The 27220-nt window shown below is 45.1% G+C and overlaps 1 protein-coding gene across 1 annotated transcript; it reads right to left on the bottom strand.

Moving 5' to 3' along the window:
- Positions 1-1053: 1053 nt before the first annotated feature.
- On the bottom strand, positions 1054-16153 carry Nxpe5l3 (neurexophilin and PC-esterase domain family, member 5 like 3). The gene is made up of 5 exons (XM_039090102.2): positions 16091-16153; positions 7281-8023; positions 6159-6241; positions 3573-3785; positions 1054-2267 (listed from the first exon to the last, which is right to left on the bottom strand). The coding sequence occupies exons 1-5, from the start codon at positions 16145-16147 to the stop codon at positions 1735-1737; spliced, it is 1629 nt and encodes a 542-aa protein (XP_038946030.1). The 5' UTR covers positions 16148-16153; the 3' UTR covers positions 1054-1734.
- Positions 16154-27220: the final 11067 nt, after the last annotated feature.

Raw genomic sequence — 27220 nt, 5'->3', positions numbered from 1 at the left:
ACAGGACGCGCCAAGACCAAGTTCTCAACACAAAGGAGATTTATTTTCTCCGGAGGGACAAAGACTGGGCATAGAAGACAAGGGAGAGGAAGAGAAGGGACAAGGGAGAAGGTGAAAGACATATTTGTCCCAGAGGGACGAAGGACTTTGGATAAAGTGGAGACAGACGTGGTCTGTAGGCAAATGGCAGTTTATAAAAGAAGAGAAAGCCTGTGTTAGGATGAGCTGTCTGTTTTGATTGGGCGTATTAGTAATGTAGCATTTTGATACCAGGCTAGCCTTGAACTCAGATCCACACGACTCTGCGTCCATATGCTGCGATTAAAGGCCTGTGCCAACATGCCCAACTTTGTATTTATTTTTTCTTCTTGTGTAGGTTTGTGTGTCTGTGTGAGTATACACCATATGCGGGCAGGTGCCCATGACGATCAAGAGAGGCCGTTGTTTCTATAGGAACGAGAGATGTAGGGAGTTGTAAGCCACTCATCTAACTGAGCCTCTTGCACAGCAGCCCACACTCACAGAACCGAGCCATCTCTCCAGCCCCCATTCTGTTTATTTTAAGGCCCATCAGGCACATGGCTTTGTCGTGTCTGCAGGCAAGCTTGGACATTGGTAACTTATTAAAAGTTGATATATTGACATGACTGTAAGTGCAAGTGCATTTTGCTTGTATTTATGCTCACCGGATGTAAGCAGTGCCTGGGGAAGTAGGAAAAAGGAGTTAGACTCTCTGGCACTGGAGTTATAGATGGTTGTGAGCCATCACAATATTGCTGGGAACCAAACCAATTTTCTCCGAAGTCAGTGTTCTAAACCATGGAGCCATTCTCTAGCCTCAATAATTTACTTATTTCCAATATAAGTATTTTAACTTGACGAGAGCTAGATAGACTAGTAAATACAAGCAGTGCTCAGGGGTTTCTGTTGGTTTCTCTTGACTTAAGCGCGCTCTCTCTCTCTCTCTCTCTCTCTCTCTCTCCCTCCCTCTCTCTCTCTCCCCTTCCCTCCCTTCATTACTTCTATTTTCTTTCTTTCCTTTCTATTTTTTTTCATTCTGTTCTTTCAAGGCAGCTTTTTTCTCCGTGGCCCTGAATGTCTTGAAACTCACTCTGTGGACCAGGCTGTCCTGGAACTTTCAGAGATACTCCTACCTCTGACACCACCACACATCTAAGAGCTCTCTTCAAAAATCTGAAAAGACAGCCTTGGGACATAGTCCAGTAGGTAAGAGTGTAAACATGAGGATTTGAGTTCAAACTCACAATAACACGTTAAAAAAATTGATACAAACTTTGTGCCTGTAACCCCAGAGCTGAGGAGACATAGACAAAAGGATGGTGGAGGCTTCCTGGCTGCCAGCCTAGCTCCAAGATCAATAAGAGACATTTTCTCAAAGAATAAGGAAGGCAGTAATAGAACAGGATAACCCAAGACGTCCTCTGGCTTCTGTGTACACACAGGGGGGAGCACCTGAACATATATGTGTACATACACTACACACAACCCCTTACATTCAAAAAGAGAAAACGATGCAAATCATTTGTATTGAACTAGATTTGTCCATGTGGCACACAGAGAGAAGTATGAAATACGGACCCACAGTGTCATAGTGGGTGAGCCAGGGTAACTTCAGGTTTCCATCACAGATGGATGATTTGAGACGGCCTCATTTGAGACGGCCACACCCAGGCTCTCTCTCAATCCATTCAGCCTCAGATCCCTCAGGAGCACTCAGGTGGGACAGATGAAGGACAGAAATAATTCCACTTCATTGCGGACAATAAGCTTCCTTGGGTGGATGTTGTCTGGCACAGCCAAGCTGGAGGTCATTTCCCAGGCATCCACAAAGGCCACGCGGAGACCAACAAAGGCAGCGCGGAGGAAGCGGTTCATCTGGAGTGTGAGCCAGTCACTGCCATACACCGATTTGTAGCCAGTGTTGGCCAGTTTGATGACGACCAGAGTACTGGGTTCCCGGTCCAGCAGGGCCTTCACAGCTGCCCGAATCCCTGCCAGTCTTCGGGCAAAGATGGAGGGAGGGAACGTGGTGAAGTGGGCTCCCATACCCAGCACCACCACTGTGTAGGGTCCCCCGGCCAGGCCATATAGTTCTCTGGCCACAGAGTGCAGGGAGGCCACTGGGGTGAGACGAGAGCGCAGGGGCCAGCTGTGTGCCCTCCAGTGCAACACCGTCCCCCGAGTTGTCTCCACGGCCATCAGGGGACCTACTTCATAAGTGGCATGTAGATCAACTGGCTTCAGGGCTGTTCAGAGGAGGAGAAACAAAGTTTTAAAATAGGGAACCAAGCAACATGACTTAGCCAGGAAGGGCTCTCGCTGCCGGCACACATTACTAGGAATTAATTCCCTGAGATTCATATAGTAGTAGTAGAGATTCATGTAGTAGTAGTCGTACAGTAGTAGTTCTGTGTGTACTGTGTATGTACTGTGCGTTGATGGCATCCATGTGTGAGTGTGAGCACATGTGTACTATGGAGTGTATGTAGAAGTCAACTTTTGAGTCAGTTCTCTCCTTTCACCATGTGGGTTCCAGGGATCAAACTTGGGTCACAAGGCTAGCATAACAAATGCTTTACCCACTGAGACCTTTTCCTGGCCTCTATCTTTTTCACTATCTTTACCTTGTGGGGAATCCAATCAGTTCTCTCCCTATGATCTTTGTCTAAGAGCTAGCAGTTCCCTGAGTCTCATTCCACATCAAATGTCCTTTAGAACACTAATGTTTCTAATGTTTCGCCGTAGCCTCAAATGCAACATGGGTAACCCAAACTTATTTTCTCTATACAAAATTTTCTCTACTTCCTCAGTCTCCCTTATTTCACACCGGGCAACGATCATCTTGAGAGTGACTTTCAGATGTTTCTGTTGTCATTGTTTTTGTTTTGAGACAAGGTCTTATGTAACCTGAGCTAGTCTCAAAGTTATTGTGCCAGGAAAAGCCTGAACTTGTATACATCAGCTTCTAGATTCTTTGTGTACTCCCAAAATTAGTTTGTCTTTTTCTTCTTCTTTTTCTCTTTCCTTTTTCCTCTTTCCTTTGACTTCCCCCCTCCTCTCTCCCTCCCTCCCTCCCTCCCTTTTTTTGGAGGGGCTCACTGTGTAGCTGGCTGGCCTGTAGCTCGATGTGGAGGCTAGCTCTCACATACCTTAAGGCTTGGGCTGAAGAGTCACTCACTTGGTAATGTGTTTGCACCACAAACATAAAGACCTGAGTTGGAGCCCAAGAACCTATGTTAGAAAGCTGGGTTGGTGATGGACACTTGTAATCTCAGTTCCCACAGGGGACTGGATCCTTGGGAGGCCTGGTTTGTTCTTTGCCAACTTGTCTCAAACTAGAGTTGTCTGGGAAGAGAAACCTCAACTGAGAAAATGCCTCCACCATAAAACAAAGCAAACACCCCACTCATTAACTCGTTGCCCTTCAGGAAGACCCAGCAGCCTGCACCACCTTTCTACTAAGTGAGGGAGTCTCTCCTTCAATGAATTCGCTGTCAGGTTTCTCCATCATGAGTCCTCACAGACCCTCCTCTCCCCTCAAGGTCACTCACAGGGCACTGTGTCTCGCAGATACTCCCACCACTGCCGGAGTGTGGAATCCCCCATCATGTAGACAATGCGTCCTGCCAGGCAGTTCAGGATACTGTCCACAGTGGGGAAAGAGCGGCTAGAACAGAATGTCGAATGCCATCTGTCTTGGTGGTAGAAGCCAGAGGGTTTTGGAGATAGGTGGCCAGGGAGACATGGGGGCCTTGAGGGCAGGGCTACAGGGGAGAGAAAAATAGAACAGATTAAAAAGAACAGCACAACATAGGGTGCTCTATAATGGCTGTGTTCTTTACATTTTTTGTAAATGAATTGTTTTTACACTTGCGTGTGTGTGTGTGTGTGTGTGTGTGTGTGTGTGTGTGTGTGTCCCAGCACACATGGTACCCAGAAGACAGCCTTTGGGAGTCAGTTCTTTTCCCAGGGTTTGAAGGCCTTGGCAGCAAGCACCTTTTCCTAATGAGCCATGTGGATAGCATTCTTCTACATTCTTTATATGTAGCACATCAATGTACTCTTACAGAGCCTGTGAAGTGTGTCTGTCTGTGTGTGTGTGTGTGTGTGTGTGTGTGTGTGTGTGTGTGTGGCCTGCATGTCTGTGAATGTTTGAAACCATCGCATGTACCTCATATACTTCCCATGTAGGCGAGAATGGCCCTGACTTCCTAATGCTGCTGCCTTCCCCTAGCGAGCGCTGGGACTCCAGGTTGGATCTCCACACTCTGGAGATAGCACTGTTCATATTTCCACTTGTAGATGGGGATACTGAGGACCTAGAATATTAAGTAATTTATTGTGACCAACAGCAGTGATAGGGATGGCATTCTGTGCCCGTCCAACTAGGCAAGTACTCTACTATTAAGTCCTATCGCCAGCCTATAAAGTGGGCTTTTCAAAAGAATGTCAAAGGTAGGAATAGCATTTGAACCCTGGAAGTGTGCTGTCACAACCCAGTACTAACCACTGTACTACACTACCCTGGCAGGACAGAGGCTAAAGATCTGGAATAAAACCCAGTGAGTGCTGGGAGATGCTCAGTGGGTTATACAATGGTGAGGGCCTAACTTTACCCCCTAGAATATGTATAAAAAGCTTGGTGTGATATACTTGGAACCCCAGCAAAGGGGAAGGTAGTGATGGCTTCCCCAGTCACTCACTGACCAGCCAGGCTGAACTGTAAACTCCAGGCTCAGTGACAGACTTTGTATCCAAAACAAAATATGACCTTTATATGTTCCAAGGTTTACTGTCCCAGAACTGACATGGCACTTGGAGCCTTTCCTCTATCTTGAGGCTGATGGCTGGTGGCCATAGACACACCTCTCCTGGTAGAAGTGGTTTCCCACATGTAGGAAAAACTCTAGGACTTCCCTCAGTGCCCATGCATTTAGGGCTTAGAGGATCCTAGGGGTTGGGAGTGGTTGAACTTCAGCCCAGAACTTTCAAGAGGCTGGACACAGGCAACCCAAGGCCACAGGGCTAAGCACTTGGATCCTTGTACCTGAGGTGCTAGACTTAACCTGCCCTCCCCTAGGGGCACTGTATCAGTATATTCAGGGAAAGCTTGAAGCAACTGGTACATTCCAACCTGTGCCCATGTCCTTTAGTTGTTGAGAAGTTTCCACAAAGTTTTCATGTGTGCATGTGTGCACTTTCATGTGGACTCTCAAGGACTAACCTGATTCCAGCTCTGTCAGTTGCTGGGAAGGTTCCTCTAGCTCTTTTCTGCCTCCCACTTCAGTCTCACCTTTGGGACTCAGGGGTTTATTACTTCTTGGAGGGAGGCACCAATGACATTAATTTCTTCTTTATTTAGGTAGTACCAAGAGAGGGGGGAGGGGGAGAGGGAGAGAAGGGGAGAAAGAGAGGGAGAGAGAGGGGGGAGAGGGAGAGGGAGAGGGAGAGGGAGAGGGAGCCTGGAACCTTTGACTATGGATACTTGATTAGTCAAGGCCCCCCAGATGGTCACTTTGCAAACATTGCATTTGGAGCTCTATGGGCAGTAATAATATGTGCACTGGACCTGGTTCCTACCTCACTCCTTGTTTTCTGACTGTGGCCTGGATAGAGCAGAATTAGCTCTTCTTCAAGTTTGAGCTCTGTACACCAACTACCCAGACACCCTTGCGCTGAAAGGATCGCATCTGTTTTCGCTCTGATTACTACTGATTTTCAAACCACTGAAGCCCATTTCCTTGAGGGGGAGCAGAAAGCAACAACAACAACAAAACCAAACAAAACTAAAAATCTACCATAGGAGCCAGTGAGATGGCTTGGCAAGTAAAGGTGTCTGTTCCAAAGCCTGATGACCTGACTTCAACTCCTGGAACTCACACTGTAAAGAGAGAGTACTAATTTCTGCAAGTTGTCGTCTGACTTCCACATGTCTGACATGGCACATATGTTCTCATACATATACACGCAAGAGTGCACAAAATAGGAAATGGAAATTGTAACACAACTTAAAGCAAAATAAAATAAGATACAGAAAAATTGGGGGAAACATTTTGATAGGAGCCTGTTCTCCACACACACACAGAGCCCATCTAAGCTGAGGCCCATCCCCAACCCCATGTCCCAGTCTTACTCACCCATGTTACTCATGTTTCCCCAGGCTGCTGGTAGGACAAGGATTGGAGGTAAGCTTGAAGGGAGTTTCTGGTCAGTCACATTCCTGAAGAAACACTGAGTGTGAGTGGTGAGGGAGGTTGACCAGATGAAATTAGATGAAAAAAGAGCAGACCATGACTGACTGGTTATTTATCCTCGGTGTAAATCAGGGTCACTACACTAAAGTGGGCACACTAACATGTGGTGAGTATAGTGGTTAGGAGGAATATACAAGGGAGGGTCTTATCAGTACACTGATAGTTAAGATAAAAGAAGGGTCACCTACTTCTATTTTATAACAAACAGATCTCCACAACATGTGAGAAATTACGATTTTCCTGCCACTATAGTCTAGAAAGCACTATAAATTGTTACTGTTGTTACACAAACATGCAGTTACTGGGGAACATAGCACCCTCCCCCCTGTGTCTTTGACACAGGGTCTCATGCTCGTGCTCCCAAGATCAATTTGTATTCACTATGTGTGGTGGTTTGAGTATGCCTAGCCAAGGGAATGGCACCATTTGGAGGTGTGGCCTTGTCGAAGTAATTGTGCCACTCTGGGCTTGGCCTTTAAAACCCTTATTCTAGCTTCCTGGAAGCTAATCTACCCCTAGCCGCCTCCAGATGAAGATGTAGAACTCTCAGCCCCTCCTGCACCATGCCTGCCTGGATGCTGCCATGTTCCTGCCTTGATGACAATGGACTGAAGCTCTGAACCTGGAAGCCAGCCCCAATTAAATGTTGTCCATATGAGAGTTGCATTGGTCATGGTATCTGCTTGCAGCAGTAGGACCTTAACTAAGACACTATGCAACCAAGGATAATCTTGAAATCTTGCTTTCTATGCCTCAATCACACAAGAAATTCAAGTTCACACTGAGCTGTAGGAATCTCTAGGTGATGGTGGTGGTGGTGGTGGTGGTGGTGGTGGTGGTGGTGACGATGATGACCACCATGTTCTTGCTGCCAAAACCAAAGACTGAGTTTGATACCTGAGCCCCACATGGTGGAAGGAGAGAACTGACCTCCTCCAGTTGTCTTCTCACCTCCACATGCCTGTGGTTAAGACTGGGACTCATTTAAGATTCTAGATTTCTTACCCAGCCAGCAGGTCTTGATCATGTGGCGTGGTCACCTTCAGATAACTTCCACTCGAGTGACCCACTAAAGCATTGCAAGGCAAAGTACGGGGTTGAGCACAGAACCAGATCTCCCCAGAAACCACATCCTTGTAATGGCAGGTAGACCCTTTGGCTCCAGTTGACTGGGGGTCCACATTACAGATGACAGTCTCTTGAATGCCATTTGTTCCTCGGAAATGCCCTCTAAAATCAACAGTGGCTCGTTTTCCTCTCCAGACTCTTTGCAGGACCCCAACTGCCTCACTGGAGTGGATCAGTCTCACTTGCACCTGGGCCCATCCAGCCCAGAGCAGGGGGAAGGACAAGAGGTAAGTGCCATTCTCCAGATCCTTCACCTCCCCTGGGACTCCTGCTCTCAATTCTGGACCCAGCAGCTGTGCCCGAAACAGATCTCCACCATGAGCTTTGGGCCTACCCCAGTGATCCCGAGCCACAAGGATGGCCTCTAGGTTACTTCCCAGAGTATAGTTGGCCTGGGCAGGACCCTTCAAGTGGTAGGTAGAGGTTCTGGGGCTGGTAGAGGCCAGAAAGTCATCCCTATCTCCCCCAGTTGGAGGCCAGTATACAAGGCTAGTCAAGTTGAAGAGTTCTTGAGGGACAGAGTCCCTGTCGATGGTCTCTGAGACATCTTCAGAGACAGGACGGGGTGGTGGGAGCAACCGGATTATGGGCTCATGCCAAGTGGTCGTGAGCCAGAACGCCTGTGGGTAAAGAAAGGGGATTGATTATACCAGTGTGCTGTGTGTGTCCCATTGTCTTCCTCTTGACTGAGTAGTATCTAGGTGTCCTACCTACCTGCCTGTGTCTTTCTGTCTGTCCTTCATTAGCCAGCAATTTGAGTCACCATGACATCTATGTGAAAGAAACATCGCAAGGCTGGGGCAATACTGTCAGTAGACCTTCTCAGGAGTCCCAATTGAGTTACCATATGTTACCAAAAAATCGGGGTACCTGCGGGGGTTCTTCCTCTTTTTTAAAACTTGTATATATATGATTGATTTGCATCCATATATATGTGCACTACATGCCTGGTGCCCATGGAGATAAGAAGTGAACATTGGATCACCTGGACCTAGAGTTACAAATGGTTTGATCTGCCCTACGGGTGCTGGGAACTATACCCAGGTACTCTGAACAGCAGTGAATGCCTCTTGGTTTTTTTTTAAAAACTCTATGTGTGTGTGTGTGTGTTTGTGTGTGTGTGTGTGTGTGTGTGCTGTCTGATACATTGGAGAACAGTAGCACAATATTTGGTTTTAAACTTACATAACAAAAAGCTTATCATTAAAATCTATACATAAGTATATATGTGAATCAATTTTTGTTTAGGGCATAAGTTTGTATATATGTAACTCTGTGTATATGTAACTTAGATTTAGCTCTGTGTGTATATGTGCATGTAACTTAGATGGAACTCTCATTTAAACATATATGCCTAGAGAAACAAAAATGTACTTAACTAGGAGTCATATGAGCTAAGTAGGACTTGGCCATCATAATATAACCACATGGTACAAAGCAACAATTATAAAACTTCTTAGTTCTAATGAACCTTCAGTTTATTACTCTGTCCCCTTTGAGACTAAGAAAAAGTAACAAGTCCCACATTTTAAATTGGTATGATTTTTTTATATGATGATAGAAATTCAGTTATATTTTTGCAACATTCTGTATATGTAATTCACCCCTGGTTTAAAATATTCTTTGCATGATGATGAAATTTCAAGACTATAAAAGTCTGTTTAGATTAACTAAAGCTAATTTAAAATGTATGCTTAACTATTGATGTATTTGCTGGTATGAGGCCCCTCCATGCTTGTTTCTGACTGGTTCTGAATTGTGAATAGATGGTATTTCTTTCTCCTGCCATCACCACCTGGCTCAATTCTCTTCTTGGTTTTCTGGCCGCTGGATCTCACAGAACACAAATTCAGATGTTATTTAAATATGTATAATTGCGACGTTGTTTTCTACAGTTCTCCTTTATGGCTGGTGGAAATTGGGTTATGCTTTTAAGACCCAGGCAAGTTTTTTAACTCCAGGGTCAAAACCAGGATTATTGACCTGTAAGTTATTGGATATGGTTAAATCTCATAACCTGGGTTAGTGATAAAAAGTTTGCACTTAGTTAATTTTAAACTATGTGACATGATTCTATTCTGGTATATAAGCAACACGTGGCTGCTTGCCTTCTTAACTATGTGAAAAAGAAGGTGGAGCTGTGGCTTCCCTGCCATCTTGATTAATGGCAGACACATGGCTGGCAGCCATCTCTGTTACTGGAAGCCATGGCTTCACTGACATCTAGATTAAGAGCAGCAACATGTGACATGAGCTGATCAGAGAAGCACGTTTCCAAAGCAGCTTTTAAATAAGGACAGACAGGTTGATCAATGGAATTGAATTGAAGACCCAGAAATAAACCCTGTGGACACTTGATTTTTGAGAAAGGAGCCACAAAACCATACAATGGAAAAGGGAGAGCATCTTCAACAAATGGTGCTGGTCTAAGTGAATGGCTGTGTGTAGAAGAAAGCAAATAGATTCATCTTTATCACCATGCACAAAACTAAACTCCAAGTGGATAAAAGACCTTAACATAAAGCCACATATACTAAATAGGATATAAGTGAGGAAATCTTTGAATTCATTGATGTAGGAGAGTGCTTTCTGAACAGAATACCAATAACTTAGGCACTAAGATCAACAATTAATAAATGAGACTTCATAAAACTGAAAAGCTTCTGTAAGTCACAGTACACCATCACTTTTTAGTTCTATCCATTTGCCTGCAAATTTCATGATATCTTTGTTTTTTAATGATTTCAGGAGTGGTTGTGGGAGTTTGCACAGCCATCAGCAATGGAGGAGTGTTTCTCCTTGCTCCACATCTTCTCTAGCATGTGCTGTCCTTTGACTTCTTGATCTTAGCCATTAAGATATGTGAGTAAGAATATTAAGAGTTGTTTTGATATGCATTTCCCTGATGACTAAGGGAGTTGAACATTTCTTTAGGAGTTCTTAGACATTTGAGATTCCTCTGTTGAGAATTTGCAGGCAAATGGATGGAGCCATCATCCCAGCTGAGGTACTCATGGTATGTACTCACTTAAGTGGATAACCACTCTACAAGCCACAGACCCAAAGAACTCAAATAACAAGGAGAAGCCAGGGGATGCTGGTTGAATGCTGGCCCTTTCTCAGAAGGGGAAATAAAATAGATGTCATAGGTGGATGGAGGGAGGAAACTGGGTAGGAGAATGGATTGGGAGTGGAGTAGGTTGGGGGAGGGGATTATATGTATGGAAATCATGGTAGAAAGAACAGAAATCAGAGGTGATTGGGGAGGAGCATCTCTAGGACGTGCGAGAGACCTGGAATGTGCCGAGGGTCAGGGTGTCTAAGGGGGTGACTCTCCCTGAAATTCCTAGCAGTAGGGGATAAGGAAACTGGCTGCTTTCTTTAGTCAGGCAGGACACCCAGTGGAGGGATAAGGCCAACACCCAACACACAAAACTCTTGACCTAAAATGTGTCCTGCTTACATTATGTGCAGGGACAAAGATAGAGCAGAGACAGAGGTAATGGCCAACCACTGACTGGCCCAACTTGAGACTCATCCTATGGCAAGCACCAATCTCAGACACTATGAAGGATACTCTGTTATACTTGCAGACAGGATCCTAGCACAACTGTCCTTTGAGAGCCTCCACCCAACAGTTGACCAAAACAAATGCAGAAACCAACAGCTAAACATTAGATGGAGCTCAGGGAATCTTGTGGAAGCATTGGAGGAAGGACTAAGGGACCTGAAGAGGACAGGGACTCCACAGGAAGACCCTCAGAGTTAACTAATCTGGACCCTTGGGGTCTCCCAGAGACTGAACCACCAATCAAAGAATGAGCATGGTGGTACCTAGGATCCCCAAATGCATTTACCAGATGTGCTGTTTGGTCTTCATGTGGGTCCCCAACAACAAGAGCAGGGTCTGTCTCTGACGCTGTTGCTTGTCTGGGGAACCCATTTCCCTAAACGGGCCTTCTTGTCTGGTCTCTGTGAGGGAGGATATGCCTAATCCTGCAGTGACTGTGTACATGCATGTGTGTGCCTGTGTGTATGTGTAATACCTGGAGGCCACCACCGTCTCAGAAGAGAAGAGGAGGTAAACCGTGTGGGGGAGCTGTGAGGGGGAGACTGACAGGAGATGGGGAGAGCTGATATTGGAATGTAAAGGGAATTAATTAATTAAAATATGGATATAGTAGTTTTAGAGACATTACATTGTGTACACCACTGCTCTATGTTTTCACTCTTTAAAGGGTGCTTTATTTTAAAATTACAAAAACATAACTGAGAGATTTTCAACTACTTTTTGAAACTGGAAGACACCAAACCCAGACACTATTACTGATGCCAAGAAATGCTTGCTGACAGGAGCCTGGTATGGCTGTCCCCTAAGAGACTCTGCCAGTGCCTGACAAATACAGATGTGGATGCTCACTGCCACCCATTGGATTGAGTAACAAGACCCCAATGGAGGACTTAGGGAAAGGACTGAAGGGGTTTGTAAACCCATAGAAAGAACAACAATATCATCCAACCACACCCCCCCAGAGCTCCCAGGGACTAAACCACCAACCAAAGAGCACACAAGGAGACCCAGGGCTCCAGCTGCACATGGAGCAGAGGATGAACTTCTCTTGTGTCAATGGGAGGGGAGGCCCTTGGTCCTGTGAAAGCTCAATGCCCCAGCATAGAGGAATGCTAGGGAGCTAGGCCTGAGTATGTGGGTGGGAGGAGGAGCTCCCTCATAGAAGCAGAGGGGAGGGGAGATGGGACAGGGGTTTGTGGAGAGGGGAAACTGGAAGGAGGGATAACAGTTGAAATGTAAATAAATAAAATAACCATTAAAATAATAAAATATGGGGAGAATAATACAAAAAAAGTTGAGGTTTTAAAAACGTTAAAATGGTTAGAATCAGTGGCCTAAACTATGCTTGGCGTTGTTCTTGCTTTTATTAACCTATAGTGTAGCTTTAGATTTTCATAAGCTATGCGTTATTTTATAAATTAAATCGTACAGGAAACATGTTCCGAAATGATACACTATATAAAGATCAGAAGAGTTCCCAGTCTCTTATGGGCTGTGTTTCTAGAGTAAAAGGGTTTATTTGGATATTAGAAGAGCTTCAACACAAAATCACGATTTTTCATGCTCAAACCTAACAGGGATGGAATCTACTCCTACGTTCACGAATGCACCTGTAACAACGAAATGCAAGTTGGGAGTCAGTAGCCTTGTCAATGATCAAACCTTTAAATGTGTTCAGAAATATATCCAGTCGTGCAAGAACTGATGAGGTTAATTATGACTAAGCTTTATTTAGCCTCCTAGGTAAGGTTTACAGGATACAGTTTAGAGCAGATACCAAAAGCAGACAGAGATTATTCATCTCAGATGTGCTTGGCAACTACCAGGCCTCAAACCCGTCAGAGAATCTGTTGACTATGGCATTTAATATATTTAAACTTATGACAGAGACTCCAAAATTCTAGTAGTGACCCCTTAAGGTCTCCAGGAAGACATGGGCATGGAGACAACCATTGGGAAAGACTGCCCTCAATGCCTCACCCAATGCTAGGGCTCAGCCTGTACTGTGGACAAACAGGACACCTGGAGAATTAATTGTCCCATATTGCCTATGATAAGGTGAGGTCAGTTGCTCCCATGTTTCTCCTCCACATTAAAAGCTTCTCATCTTCTGGGCCTGATGGCCAAAGACTGCCTCTGCCCTCAGTGCCATGGAGACCTCAGAAGGCAGGGACAACTAAGTAGTGGGCTATGGACTAGTCTGACATTTTAATAGATACCTAGGCTATTGGCATAATAATATATCCTTCTCAGGTCTTTGATAACATTGACAGCTAAGCTAGATGTAACTCTAAGCCAGAGCACAACAGCTCCTTCCCCAAGGTAATCCACCACCATGTTAGTTCATTAGTCAATTCATTCTCTAGTTAAGACTACTAGGTCTCTGATTAAAAGAGGCAAACTGGTTTGCCTTGCTTACAGGGTTCATGTTATAGCCAAACAGGTTTCAGAATTAACTTTTTACTATTCCTTTATCTAAAGGAACTCACTTTACAGTGGCTGCTCCCAGGAAGCAACCACATGTGACTCATAGTGAAGCACCAGACAGGGAAAGATGTAGAGTTTCTGTGAGGCTGAGGATACAGAGGCTAAAGTTATGAGGACCTAAGAGAGTGCTCTAGAGCCTGACAAGGTATTTTAGGGTTGGTTAATGCAAGTGAAAGCTTAAATGGTGATAAGGTGTTCTAAGGTACATAAAAGGAATTAAAATTTCTTCACCTTTCGTCCCCTCACTGCACTGTTGTGTTAAGGCTTTGAAAGCTCAGAGTTGTAACATTGATCAAGGGAATTATGATAAGTTATTAGTCTTCACTCTGGTAAAGCCTTCTACTGTGTGATCCACTATCACAGTCACAAGCTCAAGATTTTAAGTTTCCTTTGGTGTCTCAAACATAGACTTAAATGTGGTTTTTTACTGCGCTAAAGTTACATACACACGAGCTTCTGGAGAGAGTGAAGATGCCCCTCTTTCACGCCCTGTGGTCATACTGAAAATCAAGAGTAAGTGAGCTTTTGCCCCTTTTCCCTGAGCTCAGATTAAGGAGTGTTCATGCTTTTAACAAAAAGCTGTGTTCCAAGCCTCTACCCTGACGCAAAGATGTGTGTCTACTGCATTAATCTCCTGTGTGGATTCCAGTACAGATTACAAACGATGGTAATGCCAACCTATCTAAAGTTAATCTCTTTTTGTAAACTCAAAATGATTCTTGTAAGCCTCCGAGAATACGCTTGGATCCACCTCTCATGGGTCAAATGGACTCCATATGAGTAACCTGTCAATCAACAGCCTGTTTCCCACCTATCAAGGCCTATTCCAGAGGGTGAGATTCCTCCCTCATTACCTGGTTTGGGAACTCCCCTCCCGGCAACTAACAGGACCATGGGTCTAAAAGTTTCAATATACACCTAAGAAAAAATATTTCTCTCTAACATACTCATCTCCTCTCACTAAGGTATACGTGTGTGCTCCAGTATCCTGTCAAGTCCAGGTGCTCATTCCAGATGTGCATCCAGGAAGGATCCAGAGCAGCTACCCACAGTGCTCCAGGCTAGCCCTACAGACTGCTTCAGCTGGGCCTGTAGTTTCCGAACTACAGATATGTGCCAGTCGTGAAACAGCCAGGTCTCCCAGGACTTGGCCAGCATCCCAGTGTTCTTAGGGTCCCAAGTCAGCTGAAAAATTTCTAAAGAACACAATACATACTTCGGCCCTACCATCACCCCTTCCTAGTTCCTCATGTTTAAGTAAACAAAAATGAAGAAATGTTAGCTTACAGGTAGTACATTAGGCTCCTCCCAGGGACCTAACAATGGCTTATGTCATTGGCTTATGTCATAGCTGCTGCTGTCCCCTCTAGATGCACCAGGTGTAGGCTGCATATACAGATATGCTCCCCTGCATTCTCTCTCCCCCGCTCGTTCTGTCCTTCTCTTCAGCTCTCTTCCCAATCCTCATTGACGTCCCTAAGCAGTTTGCAGCAAAATCCAGCAAAGGAGTGCAGCTGCAGCCAGTCCTTCCTGCCTCACCTGTGCCCCAACAGGAGCTGTCAAAATGGAGACACCAGGTTGCTCCCTAGCCTGCAGCCATCACAGAAGCTATCCACAGTGGCTCATCCCATCCTGCAGGAGCTACCTACAGTGGCATCCCCTCTTTTCTAGCCTGCCTGAACAGTTCCATAGACTTGATGCCTCAGCTGAGGCAACCTGGAACGACTCTGACTTCCCACTCTGAGCCCTGGGACTGATGCAGGGAAAGGGGAGTAGAGGTGGAACAAAAGCCACCAATCCCTGATGGGAAAACCCATCAATCCCTAAACAAGAAAACCCACCAATCCTTGAGCACCCCAAGATCAGGACTTGAAATCCCCAAATCTTCAATCTGGAAGTCTCTTTCCTAAAAAGCTCTTCTCACTAAGAAATCCTATATAACCGCTACCATTTGTCCAATTCCCACTGCTGGGAGCAGAGGGCGGCCACCCCTGAGTTTGTACTTTCTCTCCAAGGACGCTCCAACAAATCTCTTTTATGAGATTTGCTGCCTGGTGTGAGTCTCATCAGAAGAAGCCAAGAAGCAATGAAGAGAAGAAAGGAAGAAGGGAAGAGAAAGAGGGGGCTGAGGCTCCTGAGTCCTCAGTGTAGATGGGGATACCCTTCCTGGGAGCTACCACGCCTCTGCTGAGCAGGCTTCCTCTCAGGTCTGTGCGATTCCTGAGCTTCGGTGTCTCAGGATGCCTTTTCACTCAGATAGCTTCTCTACTCAGAGCTGTCCTGGGTTTCCAAGTCCCAGGACACCCTTCCGTCGGAGCAGGAACACTCCTGGCAATTTTACCATCTGTCTGCCTGCCTGTGTACATGTCTACCTGTCTGCCACTACCCCTTGCTCAGACCCTTATTCCTCTCCCCTCCCCAAGTAAACCCCCTTGACACTGGACCTGATGCATGGTATATACTGAGGAGCACACCATGGTCTGGACGCACTAGGTATCCCCACCCCCACCTTGCTCCACTGTATTTTATGAGAGCCTCCCCCAGTTCACTCTCCAAGATTACAGAAGTTAACCAATCTACCCATGGGAGAGTTGTAAGGAAGCCATCGAGAGGCATGGAAAGTACTTACCAAAAGCAGAAAGACCAAGCCCACGGTCAGAATCTTGTAGTCCTTGAATTGCCCCATGAACAGATCCACACACCCTGGACTCTAGTTGAATTATAAATACGAACCCAGGTAGATAAGACATTTTAAATTCCCATGATAAAAGAGCTGATTTGCTGTGATAACCTCCAATTTCCATAAACCCTGTGACCTAACAGATGTACTTAACAAATATGACTAACAGCTATAGCCTTGTTCGTTGAGGCTAAGGTCCAGCTGTCCCTATTATAAAGGGGTTAAGAGAGGGAGGGTTCAGGTTAGCAAAACAGGACCTTTATTCACAGTTCTATGTGGGAAGACCTCTGGGTGTGCGGGAATGTTTACTGGGAACACAGAAGTCCTTGGGCTCAAGCCACCCTGAGACCCTTTCCGCTCCCAAGTGAGTGGCGCACACAAAGGCGCTGGAGCAAGATTGGAGTTCTAAGGAAGAGCCGCAGTTGGTTGGGGTAGAGGGGGGTGGGACGTGGGATGGAGTAGGGTGGGTGAGGGAGGGTCTCCTCTGCTCCTTGCCCATGTATCCGCTGCTCCAGAGCTTAGTTATTGTTTCTTTGTTGTTTGTTTCCCCTCACAGATAGAATAACACAGTACAGATTGATCAATTGTTCTTTAAAGGGAAAAAATGAGTGGACCCGACTTCTAATAGGGGAATAACTGCAACTCGGACATAAAGGGCTTCAATCCCAGCCGATGCAGTCTCTCCTCTCCTACTTGTCTAATCAATACTAAGATGAGTGTTTAACATTCACTTTAAATAAACTGAAAGAGCAAAACATCACAGAGCTCCATATGTAATACAAATCAACCTATTACTCAACAACAAATTGTCCATCATCCTCTCAGCCTCAACCTTCCCACACAGTGCCCCCTCAATGACTTACAACAAGTTTAGGGCCAAGTCAGTAGGGCATGTCCCTGTCTGCCGACAGCTACTGAGGGTTTGGCTCTGCTCAGTGGCGTTCTGGAGACTCTCAGATAAATTCTTTAAGCAAAATAACACCTAATGCAGAGCGGTTTATTAGCTTACTAAATGATGCTTCTCCTGAAGAGGTAGCTCATAGAATTAATTTCATATTTCCTTATCAATTATTTATCCTTCTTTTACCTCTTCACCTACTGGAATTATATACAAAAAAGGTACAGAAACATACACATCATAACTCTGCAATAATTTATAACTTATTGTTTTATGAAAATTATAAATGTAGTAACAATGAGAGATACAGGTGTTAAACAACTTACCAGTAAAAGCCTACAGACATCATCATCATAATCATCATCATCATTATTATTATTATTAGATTATTCGTTCCATATCGATGATAATGGGCAGACACATTAGTAAGTTCCTCAAGATTTACAGATATTCATCACAACAAGGATTCCCCTTTCAGATATTTTATTATGATACCACATGCACATTGCCTAAAATTTAAATATCATAAACAGAATTATTTATGATTTTACAGATGGCTCATCAAAAGGTCAAGGAGCATATATTTTATATACAAATCCCGCATGCTCCACAAAAGGTTGTACAAATCAACAGTCTAAACTCGACCCAGTCCATCAGCCTTGATCAGGTGTTTCTCAGTCATTGGATATTTGAAGTGATGTCATGTAGGAACTGGCACATGAAGGCTAGAGTTGCATGGAGAATGGAAACTGGCCAAACTTGAGAGAGCAGGAATGTTGCAAAAGAACTGTGAGTGCAGAGAGGGTATCAGACGCTGCAAACCTTTGGAAGGAGGTCTTTGAGGATGGAGTCCAGTAAACAGAAGTTGGAATAGATGGGTCATGAGTAGCTTGAGACAGAAACGGAAGAGAGGTTCAGTGTACTCCCTCCTACAACTGAGTCTCCTTGCCTTGAAAAGCAAAGGTAAGTAAATTAAAAACCCACAAATCCAGCTGTATTGACACAGGACCGTGAGACAAAACTGCTGCCACCTCTGTGTGTAGAACAAAAGCAGGAAGGGTGTGCCTAACAGGAAAGCCAGGAGCAGCTGTGCCTGCTGATACAGGGAGTTGTGTGTTACTGAGAGTACGCACAGAAGCTTTCCCTGCTGATGCCTGCTCAAATTATGGGTCCATCCAATTGTGTGTTCACAGCTTTAGGAAAAGAAGGAGCTGCTTCCTGTCCTTTACATCCAACAGCGTGGGAGACGTTCTCATTTCAGCCTTTTGAGGCACGGAGGACCCAAACAACCCATATTACTTTGATTTGATGACGACTGGACTTCAACTTTTAAAAGGTGCACTTTTGTATTTTTTTTTGTAAATAGATACATGGTAAATATTTGTACAGAGCAAATATTTAAAAATAAATATGTGAAGCGGCCTTATAAATTTATAGAGGAAATTACCAAGAAATCGGAATCAGAAAAGTTTTTTCCTGGAATATCTAAACAGGGGTAAAGAAATGCAAACACAATTACATGTTTCTCAAGTCCACTTGGAGACCAAAGGGGGTTAAAACCAAACTGTAGCCAATAGGAGTTTGATTCCTTTGAAGTTTTCACCTAACAGGACTTTGGATATGACCTGAAAAGGTAATGCATCAGGATGCCTACAAAATGTAGGAAAAACTAGAGCTCCTGGTAAGTCTTTCTGTGGAAATGTTCTGCTGTAATGTCTGCCACGTTTGTATTTCATTTACAGCATCAGTAGGATATATACAGTTACGTTTACATGGACCTCCGCTGCTTCCTTTTTCTGTAAAGTTTCATTTATTTCTTATGTATACAGTATTCTACCTACATGTATACCTGCATGCCAGAAGAGGGCATTAGATCTCATTACAGATGGTTGTGACCCACCATGTGGTTGCTGGGAATTGAACTCCAGACCTCAGGAAGAGCAACCTCTGGAACTCTTAACCTCTGAGACATTTCTCCAGAGCCCCTCCATTGCTTTCTCCTTCTGTCTTTTCTGTGATTACTGCTCAGGTACTTCTGAGTATCCTGGTACCTAGCAGGAGAATCTTCTTGAGTTCAAAATTCAAATGCTGTGAATTTAAAAATCCAGATCTTACAGCCTTAGCTTTAAATCTTTAACACTTAATGACCTATGTTAACTAAGTGGACTTTGTTGTTTCTCTAGTTTAGTGCTTGCCTTTGGTCTGACAAATGATCAGACTCTGGCAAGGGAGTTAGAAGAGGCTCACGAGATCCTGTCCTCTGTGACAGGCTTTATCTTACACACTATTTGGAAAATCTACTTTATCATTAGGAGTCAATGGTTCTCAAATCAGCTCAACATCTGAAACTACAGCCTGTCCGGGGCCTCCCCTGCTGCAGGTATGTAGAGGTCTGTGCTAGAGCACACTGCAGGCAAGCACACTGCCTCTCCCTAACTAGAAGCCTGCAGGGCACAATTCCAGGCAGGCTCCAGGAAAACACTACTGTGTCATGCCTGGAATTTGGCTTTGTCAAGAGCTCTTTATGCATTTTCTTTCTAGGATTCCCATTGAAAGGACTGTGTCAGCACAGGATGCACCAAGACCACATTCTCCCACAAAAGAGATTTATTCACCCTGGAGGGACAAAGAACAGGGAATAAGAGACAAAGACAGGACAGAGAGGACAAGGGAAAAGAGGAAGGGAACAAAGGATAGGGGTCAGGGTTATTTATCCCCAGGATAAAGAACTGCCTCTGGTTGGAGAGGAGACAGTTGTGGCCCATAGGCAAAGGTGGACTGTAAAGAAAAAGGGGGAAGCTGTGTGAGGGTGATCTGGTTTGTTTTGATTGGGCGTGTCAATTAGGACAGCCAAAGGGGGATTTTGATTGTTGGAGGTCCATATTTAGATTGCTGGATCTTGGTAATAAGCCCCAAGGGCAGAAAGTGACCAAATAAGAGAATAGACCCTGGTTGCTATCTTTAGGGATGAAATCTAATGGCTTTTAGCAAGGGGGAAAAGGGTAAGAGGCAAAACCACTGGGTGCCATGTTTGCCCTGCTTGGTTCTGTAAGAGCTCTTCCCCCATTACCACTAAAATCTGATGATGGCCCTGCTCATAGTAAGTGCTTTAACGAAGATTTTGCAGTTTGCGGATATTAGTCATGTTACCAAAATCCCTTGTTATCCACAGGATCACACTACTGTGAGACAACACTTTTAAACACTGAGTGGGCTGATTTTAAAAAAGGAAGGCAGTACCCATACCCATGAGGAAGAGTAAATGGAAAACTTAGGGAGACATCAAAACTTTAAGACATCAGGCAGAAACTTTGGAGAAACAGGTCACTATACTACTGTGCACCAAATGATGCTTTTGGGGTCACAGACTGGACTGCCTCTTAATTCTCAGGTTATCAATGCTGAACACAAAAGGCTTTTGTCTTGGAGTATAAAAGGAAGCCGTCTACCAGGAGACAGCATCATGTTATCTTGCCATGCTAAGGACTTATTTTATCCTTTAGGACACGATTGCTGGATGAAAGATGGTATGCAGATATTTAGCCACATGGATGTGAGATAATTTGGTTGGAGTAATATAAAGAAGCAGTACAAGAGCAATAATACAGATATAAGTATATTGTAGTGCATTTCAGGAAGCCCTGATAGTATGATAATGTGTTGTCTCCGTCTCCATCCCACAGAAAGGAGTGACACCACGACGTTCTTCTCAAAGCAGTTTATTCAGGAACCATTCTTTCTGCATGCAAGCAGCAATCTCCTACCCCCAAGCACACTCCCTACTAAAAAACCCGTAACCACACCCCATCAGTCCAGTCTAAGTAGTCTCAGTTCATAGGTCCACGCCAAATGGCCTGATATTGTGTCACGGTGCGCCTGTGCAGCTCTCACGATGGGAGTGGCTTACTTTTGGGTGTATGAGGAAGTCAGGTGTTAGTCATAAGACTTGGCAGCAGTCCCGGGCGCCATCTTGGGATTGCCGCCACACCCGCTCCCCACATCTCCCCATTCTTTATATTTGGCAGAGAGAATGCCTGTCTTAGGTTGCCTCCTGCAGCAATGCCCCTTACCCGTCATTGGGAGACAAACAGCTTAGGTTTGATCCCTGTCTTAGGTTGGTGACACACCCAGGGAGTCTTATCCATCCTTGACTACTTCTCTAGCACGCCAAGCCACACTTGAGGAGACTGCCCTTCTCCACTGCTGCAATCATTAAGGTTTGAGTTTTGCGTTGATGAAACCGCATATGGCAAATGCACCAAAAGGCCAGGACGCTCGTAAGAATCAGGCACAGGGCGAGTCCAGCGAGTCCTGCCCATTCTTTCAGCTGAGAGGCAACTGTGGTGATCCAATTGGCCAGTCCTCCAGCTAAAGACACATCCACATGGGTGGAGTTGATATGGACGATGGATTGTCTAAGCTCCCGAACTAGTCCATCAAAATGTTAAGACCAATTTCCTGTAATATACTGAGATAAGTTGTGGGATAAATCCAAAGCTTCTGCAACACCTGCGGATAAACTATTCACAGCGGCAGCAGTCTGTACTACCGAGGTAAGGGATACGGCCGCAGCTGTGGCTGCAGCGGCAGAGATTGCTATAGCAGAAACAATGGCTGCGGTGATGCCAAAATCCCTTTTCTGCCTAAACAAAGTCATAGCAGAAGGAGCCTGAACAGGCCCGGGTACAAAATGAGGCATCCTAGTCACAACAGCTAAAGAATATGCAGATACATTCCAACACATACTATAGAAACAACTACCACTACTACAATTAACAACATTATCATCATAACTCCCATTATAGACAATAAACACATAAGGAGGCCACATGCAGACAGGCGTAGCCTTAAAGGAAACATTAAGCCCATAAGCAAATTGAGAAACAGAGGTTTCAAACCCTATAGATCCATTCCAATGAAAGCTTACATTACCCCAACCCCCTCCCACTAACATGCTCAGAGGAGAGATATCTGTGCAACTACCATTCACTCCACACAACAACCACACATTGAAAGGATTACTAGCTACTGCCTGAGCAGGATTCTGATAGGTCCAATTATATCCTGAAAATGAGCCATTATGGACTGTGCTAATATAAGGAGAAAAGGTAAAATACTTCGTTACAGCCCATGCTGCCTTTCTAGCCTGACACCCAGTCCATGGTGGAAGTGACTCATGGGTACCCTTGCAAAAGGGAGCCCATCTAGGTTGGGAAGGTATGGTATCATTGCCTTTGGAAATACTGGCAGGCCACACCCCTCAAATACATGTGGCATTAGCTTTAGTAGAACTATTGATAGGCATGTCAAACCATGCAGCTGGTTGATTATACATTTGAATGCAATCACTATTCTGAGAAATATTTTGAATCATCTGAAAGCATAGCAATCCCTTCAGCTGAAGCTGCAATATCATTGAGAGGCGCTATTTCTCCATCGCATGGCAAAGAGGGGTAACTGTAACGAAGCATTAGAGAGAAAAACCGGGGAAACACTTGTGCTGAATGCGTCAATGGCAGGGGTTTTGGAAATACAGATAAAAGTCCTCAGCGTAGGTCTTCAGCCATCACCCCAGGAAGCATCGGCAACAACAGGAACATCCATAGTATCCTCCTTCCGTTCATCTTGGACCACTCTGGTCAGCCTCTCCGGGACCCACAGCAGCTGCCGATGATCCTGGGGAAACACACAAACAGACCCTCTCGCCCAAACCAACACTGGGTCAGGGTCCTGCCAAGTACCAGTTAGGACGTCCTTCCACATCAACATGCCTTTTGAAGAAGCATCAGGGTTGACGTGACGCTCGGCTGCAACCTGACCCTGCTTATCTTCATTTAAAAAATTCAAGGTAAAGAGAGCAATGGCTAATCTTTCCCTAGGGGTGGAGCCAGCAGATGCAATTCCCCCCTTTTGTTTAATTAAGTGTTCCTTTAGGGTGCGGTGGGCTCGTTCAATAATGCCCTGCCCCTGAGGGTTGTAGGGCAATCCACGAGTCAATCGAACACCCATCATTTTACAAAAGGACACAAAAGAAGCAGAAGTATAGGCCGGCCCATTATCAGTTTTCAATTCTTTAGGCTGCCCCCAGGCACCCCAAGCTTCAAAGCAATGTGCAATCACATGACGTGCCTTCTCTCCTGCATATAGAGAGGCAAAAACAACTCCAGAAGCTGTATCGATGGAAACATGAAGATACTTTAACTTTCCAAGTTCTGGAAAGTGGGTAACATCCATTTGTCATAGGTGTAGAGGGCACAACCCAAATGGATTGACCCCAACCCCAATCTGAGGCAATGATGGGGCACATTTTTGGCACATTTTTACAATATCTTTCACTTCTGCATGAGAAATTTTAAATCGGGAGGACAAGGTCTTGGAGTTAACATGAAAACATGAATGAAAATCTCGAGCCAATGCAACAGGTGAAGTAATGAAAAAGGTCACACATGCCCTAGAGGCTTTATCTACAATATCATTCCCCTCAGCCAGGGGTCCAGGCAACCCGGTATGAGCACGGATATGTTGTGCAAAAAAAGGTGAAGACCTATGCAAAATTAAGTCTTGTAATGCTAGAACCAATTTTCCAATGGTAGATTTTAAATTAACTTTGCCCACCACCTCCAAACATTGTAACATATTAACAACATATTGGCTATCAGAGATCAAATTAAAAGGGCCTAGAAATAATTCAAACACCTTAATCACAATTTGTAACTCAATAACTTGGGGTGATGCAGGGGGGAATTGTATATAGTAAGTGGTGCTGCTCCTGCAACTACATGTACTCCACAACCCATCTTGGAACCATCTGTAAAGATAAGCAGAGCATCCGTTAAGGGATGTTTAGAAGTAATATGAGGAAAAATCACAGGATGAGCTGTAATCAATTGCAATATTGGATCCTTGGGAAAGTGATTATCAATGTTACCTTGAAAACTGCACCTCACAATAGCCCAATCATCTATTGAGGCTGACAACACTTCCAGCTACTTTACATTATAGGGAACTATCGAATCCTTTGGCAGGATGCCAAAGTACTGTATACATTGCTGAATGCCAAGCAAGGCTAACTGAGCCACTGAGGTGGGATAATGAACAAGTGTTTTGGGTGGGGATATCTTTGGATGTATCCAGAGCAAGGGAGCCCCTTGCCATAAGACCCCCGTTGGCTGTTTTGTTGGCAGGATACACAATGCAATAGGCTGTGACTCATCTCTGTGCTTCAAAGCAGCAACTTGAATGCCCTGCTCCACCAAACTCAAAGCCGCTCTGGCAGCATCGTTAAGGCATCTGGGAGAATTCAAATTGGTATCGCATGGTAAGAGGTCATATAGTGGCTGTAGTTGTTTATTGGTTAAAGACGAAGAAGGGCGGACCCACTGAATGTCTCCCAATAATTTTTGAAAATCATTTAATGTACATAATTTATCAGTACGAATGTGGATCTTTTGAGGGGACACCGAGTTTGTAGTTATTTTTGTCCCTAAATAATTTACTACCAGGTCCTTTTGAACCTTTTCTGGGGCCACAACCAAGTTCCTTTCCCTTAACTGTGCAACCACGCAGCTATATGCCTCATCAAGCAACTCCTCTCTGGGAGCTGCAATAAGGATGTCATCCATGTAATGATAACATTTCACCTTAGGAAACCTCTGTCTAACCTCTTTTAAAGCTGTATCAACATATAGTTGACTCATAGTAGGACTATTTGCTATACCCTGTGGCAGAACCGTCCACTCAAACCTTTTATCAGGCTCTTCATTATTTTGAGAAGGAACAGTGAAGGCAAACCTAACCATATCATTCTGATGCAAAGGAATTGAGAAAAAACAATCTTTAATATCTAAAACTATTATAGGACAATTTTTGGGCAAAGCAGACAGCAATGGCAGCCCTCTCTGAAGCAAGCCCATCAAAACCATTTGTCTATTTATTTCTCTCAAGTCATGTAAAAGTCTCCATCTCCCTGATTTTTTCTTTATAACAAATATAGGAGTATTCCAGGGGGAAGTAGAAGGGTGCATATGGCCCAATTCTAGCTGTTCTTGTACCAATTCCTGGGCAGCATTCAACTTTTCTGAGGGAAGTGGCCACTGAGGAACCCACACCAGATCCTCAGTTTTCCATGTAATGGGTAAAGCTCCCTCAGTGGCCCCTATGAAAAACCCAGCCCACCACGATCAGTCTTTTTGCGGACCATCACAGGGGAGGCTTTGCCCTGTAAAGAGCGGCCTAGCCCCCTTCCAGGGACATAGCCCATTCCCATCATCATATCCCGGGCCTGCGTGTTGTAGCGCCCTTCATTAGTTAAAATAAAGCCCATTTCTTTCATCAGGTCACGACCCCAGAAGGACACTGGAACGGCCAATACATATGGTTGAAACTCACCAGAATGTCCCTCATCATCCGTCCAATGTAGGATACGAGAGCTCATTTCCGGCATTTGAGCATATCCTAGTCCTCTCAGTGTTTGCTCTGACTGTTGTCTTGGCCACGCAGTGGGCCAATCCTTGATGCTGATGATACTACAATCAGCACCAGTATTTAGGAGGCCGGATATGGATTTCCCTTCCATAGACAGTTTTAACAGTGGCCAGGTGTCAAGGTCCAAGGAACAAAGGATGTTAGAGACCCCAGTTGAGCCAAAGCCCTTACTTCCTCATTCCAAATCTTTAGCAGGAAATTTAGAGTGATACCTAGGTAAAAGGAGCAGTTGAGCTATCCTATCCCCAGGAGATATCGCAACGATGCCTCTAGGGGAAGACACCATTATTTTAACCTGCCCGGCAAAATCCGGATCAATCACCCCGGGATGAACTATTAACCCTTGCATGGTAGCAGAGCTTCTTCTTAAAATCAATCCCACTGTATCAGCAGGTAAAGGGCCCTTAGAATCTGTATCCACTAATTGAGTTCCCATTCGGGGGGTTAATATGAGTCTGGTGGTGGAACTGAGGTTAAGTTCTGCACTTCCTTTTGTTGCTCTCAGGGGCGGCCCCAGTGCATCGGAGGATTCAGGTTGGGCCATCCTTCCGACACCACCCCATATATTTGCAGGTCCTGTGGTTGGGGGCTCCTCTCAAGTTTTTTGGCCGGGCACCGGTATTAAGTGGCTGCCCGTGAATGTCCTTAACCGACTGGCACTCATTGGCCCAGTGATTACCTTTTCTGCATCTGGGGCATAGTCCAGACATCTTAGGCCGTTGATCCCCTGTTCCTTTTAGCTGTGGGCATTGGCGCCTCATATGGCCAGGATGCCCATATTTAAAGCAGTTATTATTCTTTTGGCCATTCCGTCCTTGGGACATCTGCATGACGGCAGCAGCCAACCCTGAATTAGACAAAGCCCCTCCCCCCAAGTCCCTGCAGAGCTATATCCACACCTCTAAGCCTTTTCCCTTATACGGAGTAATAGCTTGTCTGCACTCTTTAGTACACTGCTCAAAGATAAGCTGTTTCAACAGTGGCATGGCGGTATCAGGATCCCCAAAGACCCGGCCTCCCGCCTCCACCATACAAGCAATGTAATCTGCAAAGGGCTCGGTGGGTCCTTGGATGATCTTAGTCAAGTTTCCGATCACCTCTTCTCTATTAGGAAGGGATTTCCATGCCCTGGTCCCTGTGGTGTTGAAGAGGATAATTGATCTGAGCTGCCCCAAATCTCCCTTGTCCTAGCAACATGTCCTGATCCCAAACTTGCTGCCCGTTACGAGCGTTGACCACAGCCTGCTCAGCAGCAAACTCAATAAAGTATGCCTTCCAGTCCAAATACTGGCCTGATGTCAGACAGGCACAAGCCAGATTCTGCCAATCGCTAGGAGTCATACAAAAGAGATGTAAGGATTCTAACTGCGCCACTACATAAGCAGCGGTAACACCGTATGCGCGAACTCCTTCGGCCAGTCTTTGGACAATCTTCCAATCTAGCGGCTCATGTGTGCGATTGCCCTGCGCATCCTGAAATACAGGGAAGCATTGGGCTCGAAGTTCCCTCCAGGTTTCTGGGTGTAGACAACAACCCTCTGCCCCGCCCGGATCGTACGGCAGTGGATGAGGCAGCCCCAGAGCTGATGGCTCTACCTTCAGTTTCACTTTCTCTAAGCTGTCTGCAATGCTCTCCAGATCGTCTTGGGACATATCTCCCTGTCTAGAAGTTCCCTTGGTCTCCGATTTTTGGGAGC

The sequence above is a fragment of the Rattus norvegicus genome, chromosome 12 (genome assembly GCF_036323735.1).
Source record: "Rattus norvegicus strain BN/NHsdMcwi chromosome 12, GRCr8, whole genome shotgun sequence".
NCBI classification, from domain to species: Eukaryota; Metazoa; Chordata; class Mammalia; order Rodentia; family Muridae; genus Rattus; species Rattus norvegicus.
Note: the sequence above shows the minus strand (reverse complement) of the source record. Positions and strands in the feature narration are given on the sequence as shown.